The following is a 6,403-nucleotide window of genomic DNA, read 5'->3' on the forward strand; positions in this document are numbered from 1 at the left end:
TATCAAAGTTGAAGTAATGCATATAAAAGGGTAGACAAATAGGACCTATTTGTCTTCCCTTTTATATGCATTACTTCAACTAAGCACCCTTTATTTAATATGCAACTTTGCTTTACATTTATATATAATGATGGTAGGGTATGAGATATATTTTTTGTCTTTTGTAGGTTTTGCTTCTTTTTGCTAGTGTGAACATGCTCCTATTTCTTGCATGTGTACCATCTTAGACCTCAGTTCACATTGCTTGGTTTTTTGTCTTGTTTGCATTCTGTGCAAATTAAGGGTGTGGCATCCCCTTTGTTGAGCTGATTAGTATATATGTAGCTTACCATGGGCCTAGGTGGTCTGGAGTTGGGACCCGGTCCTATTTGTCTACCCTTTTATATGCATTACTTCAACTTTGATATACAGTAAGGTTTTTAATATAGACAGTGTAGGTACCGTCCCAATTTAGGGTCACCTTGTCGCTGGTGGGACGGCTTCTATACTCTTTTTTTGATCAAAAATAGTTCACTAAGTACCCTATATTTAATGTGCAACTTTGCTTTACATTTATATATAATGATGGTAGGGTATGAGATATATTTTTTGTCTTTTGTAGGTTTTGCTTCTTTTTGCTAGTGTGAACATGCTCCTATTTCTTGCATGTGTACCATCTTAGACCTCAGTTCACATTGCTTGGTTTTTTGTCTTGTTTGCATTCTGTGCAAATTAAGGGTGTGACATCCCCTTTGTTGAGCTGATTAGTATATATGTAGCTTACCACGGGCCTAGGTGGTCTGGAGTTGGGACCCGGTCCTATTTGTCTACCCTTTTATATGCATTACTTCAACTTTTATATACAGTAAGGTTTTTAATATAGACAGTGTAGGTACCGTACCAATTTAGGGTCACCTTGTCGCTGGTCGGACGGCTTGTATACTTTTTTTGATCAAAAATAGTTCACTAAGTACCCTATATTTAATATGCAACTTTGCTTTACATTTATATATAATGATGGTAGGGTATGAGATATATTTTTTGTCTTTTGTAGGTTTTGCTTCTTTTTGCTAGTGTGAACATGCTCCTATTTCTTGCATGTGTACCATCTTAGACCTCAGTTCACATTGCTTGAATACTGTAATATTGCAGTGCATTGTAAAATTACAGAGCCTTTATGGATATACAGACACGGCAAATACGGGGAGGTTCAGTAGACCCAAGGCTTCCATGACAATACCATCTGCACCCCACAATCACATTGTGGGGGGAAGGATGATGGGAGTTGGAAGGGAAACAACCTATTTGCAACCTCTTAAATGCAGCGGTCTTGATTGACAGTGGCCTCTAAGGGATTAAACTACAATTGGAGCTAGCACCAAATGCCACAATTAGACAAAAAAAACTGACGGCACTTCCAATACAAGAAATAGGTGTGAACAGGTGCTTACTGGGAGAAGCTACCTCCATATACAATTAACAAATAAAGTAGCACACTGCAATGCTAAGTATGTAAACATGAAATATGAAGCTTCTCCTAGCAAGCACCTGTTCACACCTATTTCTTGTATTGGAAGTGCCGTCAGTTTTTTCTGTCTCTGTTTAAGCTTTGACTGAGCACTCCACCTCTATGCCGCAGATGGTTTTAATTGCAGTAGGATCTTACTTTCTCACACATAAGCAGACGGATGTCCCTTAGAGGGGTATTCACATTGATAGGGTCCTGGCACTGAGAAACGCCTTACCGCGGCTGCCAGGTACACATGAATTGGTCAATTTATGCACTAAGATTTCTCATTTATTTATATTTTCTACAACAGTAATGCTAATCATATTTCATGCTTACATACTTAGCGTTGCAGTGTGCTACTTTATTTGTTAAATGCCACAGTTAGACTTGGGTGCCATCTTGGTAATCTGCATTTATGCTGTAAAGGGTGGGCTCAGTTACTGGACGGCGGAAATCACCAAAGGAAATCTGGCGACATTTTTGTTTCTGCCAACCGTGATGGCAAAAAACTTTTTTCTGCCAACCGTCACACTGTCCCAAGTTGCTGCTCTGAAACTGCTAATCATCTGTTCTACTGAAAACGTCATGCTTGTGTGCACACAGGACTGTAATCGACGCAGTTACCTGAGAGTCCAGATTATCAGCAGCTTTGTACATATCTTGCACGGCTTGTTCCAAAAATTCAAAGCTGTGACAGTCCACACAAAGGCGAGCTAAAAAACACACAGGATACATATCACAACATTAGCCCGCTTCATACATCTGCACCCAACATTTCACATATTATACATATACTGTATGTCTCCCATCAGGACAACCCCTATCAATCAGCAGGTTTCCCCCATGTTAAATAATAACACTTATACTCTCCTCCTGTGCAGGCACCGTTCCAGCGGTTTTGGCACTGGCTCTCCTGGGACTTGCATAACATTGTTATGTCATGTGATCCCTGCAGCCAATCAGAGGCTGGTTCACTCTTCCCACCTTCGAATGAATCAGACATCAAGATGACCTGGGTGGAAGAGTGCCCCAGAGAGAAGTGCCAACCCCACTGGAATGGTACCCGCATCGAAGGTGAGTATGTGTTATTATTTTACTGGGGGTAACATGCAGATTGAGAAGGGGTTGTCCGAGTAGTGGACAACCCCTTTAATATTGGTAGCTTATGGTTAGCAAGAATCTAACAAAGTGCCACTTGTCACTTACTGTCAGCGGAAATTATATTCCCTGTGTCAGAATTAATTCCACCATTCTTCTCATTCATTGGGGTAGTTGGAGAGTTACCCCCAACCATCACCGCCACCATCAACCCCCATATAACAGGTCTGACTGCAAACTGTAACATCATCAAAATCTGAAATATAAGAAGTGAACATTTTTGCTACATGGACAATGTTGTTCCAACAAACTTTGCATAAATCAATAGCACAAGTGACTTTTAGAAACTTTGTAATATATCTTATCAAAGAAATATGGTTCTTTCTCCACTTATGAGCCACTCCCCACCCCCCACCCCTCTGCCTCCATAACTCCTCATCATTCACTCTGAAAAAATGCTAAAATCTGCCTGGCTGAAAATAAGAGGAACTGCCATCTCACTGAGGGATCAGATTACAGCTGCCTATTGAAGTCTATGGAGAGGGGAGAGAGGAGGAGGAGCTACGTGAGAAAACAGGCATAAAGACAGTTGATGCTGCTGCTTTCTAGTCAGTGTTTTATCCCACCCCAGTGCTCGATGCATCACTACACCACTTTAATACTGCTGCATAATGTTCTCCATGTGGCTGCTGCTTCTAAACATGCTAACATGTGCTACATAAAGACAGGAGAGCTGGAATCCCTCATTTCTGTGTCCTGTTTCTAGGAGACATCTTAGCAGCTGGTCTCTACCTACCAGCTCAGAGAGAACTGAACTTTAGAGACAGAGGCTACGGAGGGGAAAATTGATGGAAAATTCTTGATGCAGGTCATGTAATGACCAGAAATGTTATTCTTCTTGTACGAAGATGTGACAGATTATTCTGAAAAGCCACCAGAAATTAGAGCTACACTGTAAGACGTTGATATGTTACAGCTTTAAGAGTTTTCCTGAATTGGAAAAATAGCGCCACACCTTTCCAGAGGTCGTGTCTGGTATTGCAGCTAAGCCTCATTGAACTGAATGTGGACAAGTGTGGAACTGTTTTCTGAAGACATATTTTTCCAATAAATGGCCATACATTTAATTCCCTACAAAAAAAACTATATACACGGTGTCTTTTGGTAATTTTTGTAGCTTTTTTGGGGGGCATCTGGAGGGTTTTTTTTTTCAAAATGCAGCAAGCTCTCAGTATTGCAACATTTCTGGCATCCCTGGAAAATTCCATGTCACAAATGTAACAAAGTATAAAGTTCTAAAAGAAAGAAGTTGCAAATAATAATTCTAACTGCTTGAGGAAGCTTAGGCGAAACGCCCAGCGGAATGAGGGCTCATCTATTTGGTCGGTCCATCCATGTTTGTGTTATTTCTTCACTAATATTATCCTTTTTTGGTGTAAACATTGGTTTAATTTACCTGTTACGTTTGGGATGTATTTTTATACACTATTCACATTAAGTAAACATTTTATTGGTTACATTTTATTACATGCTGACCACTTTTTATCACAATATCATATGCTGTTGACCTGCTTATAGCTGTGACCCCAGATCTGACATTACACTCAATGACTTTACATGTATTTCCCCATTTTTTTATGTTATATTTTTTGTAAAAAGAAAAATGCTGATATATTTCTATGTAATAAAATGTATTCATATTCATTGGTAGTGGCTATACTTTATTTATAGGTTCTATTGCTTTGTTATCCACTATATAAGCATATGTAGTTATTGGATAACAAAGCAATAGTACCTATCCATAAAGTATAGCCACTACCAATGAATATGAATACAATTTTATTAAATAGAAATATATCATAAATTAGTTTTGTTTTGCAAAAAATATATCATAAAAGTAAACTAAAGTATAATGCTCTACAAGAAAGAAGTTGCAAATAATAATTCTAACAAAAATAAAAATAAACCGGTATGTTACATGCAAGAGCAACAAAAAAGATGCAAAACAAACTAATATACAAAATAGACTAAACAGAAAAAAGGACAAAATATAAAGCAGAAGATTCAGATAAATGGATTTATAAAGTCGTACTTTAAAACAATCCCGAAAATTCTATGACTTGGATCCTAAAAGGAGCAGGTTTCAGCAAAACCATGCCCAAAAGTGTCCGTTTTAAGGGTGTTTATTGAAGGATCCTGGGGGTTAGGGCTTAAGTGCTGTCACATTTGCAAAGTATATAAGAAAGTTTTATAACTTAATTATTCAGGTTTATGTAGCAGCTCCTATACTGACCGCTGGTAATATATACAGATAAGTAACTACGACTTCTCCCATGTACACGACATAACCTTTGCTCCTATCTCAGCCCATGGAATGAATGCTGGCACTCATCCCTACATCTATGGCCTCATTTCCTACCTTTGGTATAAGGCTGTGGCGCTGTGGCAGACAGTATCAGATGAGCGCTGAGCAGATGTGACAGCACACAGCTCCGACTTGTCCTCTTCCATCCTGAGTGGATCATTGCTAAGGAGAATTCCCCCATAAAAAAAAAACCCAGCTGGTTTCCAACAAACCAGGATTGTCTGTTTCCGATGTTTATTTTCAGGATGTAGAGTCCAGATATGGCACCTAATTCTTGGAAATCGTATTGCGTAACAGTGATGCAGCTGGAGAAGTAAACTTGACTTTGTAGACAAATGTAACAGAAAGGAGTTATCCGGTTGTACAGTAATAATGAGCTATCCAGATGATAGGTCATCAATAGTAGATCAGTGGGGGGTCAACACCCTGCATGCCCACCGATCACCTCTTTACTCTGGTGCCGGCCGGATGTAAACACTTTGAACCTCTGACCTATGATAGGTCGTCAATAGCAGATTGGCGGGGGCCAACATATGGTATGCCCACCGATCACCTCTTTGCTCTGGTGCTGGCCGGATGTAAACACTTTGAACCTTTGACCTATCCACATGATAGTTCATCAATAGTAGATCGGTGGGGGGCAACATCCAGCATGCCGACCGATCACCTCTTTACTCTGGTGCCGGCCGGATGTAAACACTTTGAACCTCTGACCTATGATAGGTTGTCAATACCAGATTGGTGGGGGGCCAACATCCGGCATGCCCACCGATCACCTCTTTGCTCTGGTGCCGGCTGGATGTAAACACTTTGAACCTCTGATCTATCCACATGATAGATCATCAATAGCAGATAGGTGGGGGCCAACATCCGGCATGCCCACCGATCACTTCTTTGCTCTGGTGTTGGCCGGATATAAACACTTTGAACCTCTGACCTATGATAGGTTGTCAGTAGTAGATCAGTGGGGGACTAACATCCGGCATGCCGACCGATCACTTCTTTGCTCTGGTTTTGGATGGATATAAACACTTTGAACCTCTGACCTATGATAGGTCGTCAATAGCAGATTGGTGGGGGCCAAAATCCGGCATGCGCATCTATCACTTCTTTACTCTGGTGCCAGGCGGATGATAAACACTTTGAACCTCTGACCTATCCACATGATAGGTCATCAATAGCAGATATGTGGGGGGCCAACATCCAGCATGCCCACTGATCAGCTGCTTATCCCAATGCCGGACGGATGTAAACACTTTGAACCTATGACCTATCCACATGATAGGTTGTCAATACCAGACCGGTGAGGGGCCAACATCCGGCATGCCCACTGATAAGCTGCTTACCCCGATGCCGGACGGATGTAAACAATTTGAACCTCTGACCTATCCACATGATAGGTCGTCAATAGCAGATCGTTGGGGACCAACATCTGCGGTCCCCACCGATCA

General features: G+C 40.8%; 1 protein-coding gene across 1 annotated transcript in view; it reads right to left on the reverse strand.

Annotated features, from left to right (window-relative positions):
* The window catches only part of LOC141172902 (NELL2-interacting cell ontogeny regulator 1-like), a 44,198-nt gene extending 39,062 nt beyond the window's left edge, over positions 1 to 5,136 (reverse strand). Inside the window, exons 1-3 of the mRNA XM_073657524.1 lie at positions 5,007 to 5,136; positions 2,696 to 2,843; positions 2,114 to 2,202 (exon numbers count right to left, since the gene is read on the reverse strand). Of these exons, the coding sequence (XP_073513625.1) occupies positions 2,114 to 2,202; positions 2,696 to 2,837 (231 nt within the window). The 5' untranslated portion in view covers positions 2,838 to 2,843; positions 5,007 to 5,136. The remainder of the gene's footprint in view (positions 1 to 2,113; positions 2,203 to 2,695; positions 2,844 to 5,006) is intronic.
* Positions 5,137 to 6,403: the final 1,267 nt, after the last annotated feature.

The sequence above is a fragment of the Phyllobates terribilis genome, unplaced genomic scaffold, assembly GCF_046119375.1.
Source record: "Phyllobates terribilis strain yellow unplaced genomic scaffold, ASM4611937v1 Scaffold_1__5_contigs__length_1240528914, whole genome shotgun sequence".
Lineage (NCBI taxonomy): Eukaryota > Metazoa > Chordata > Amphibia > Anura > Dendrobatidae > Phyllobates > Phyllobates terribilis.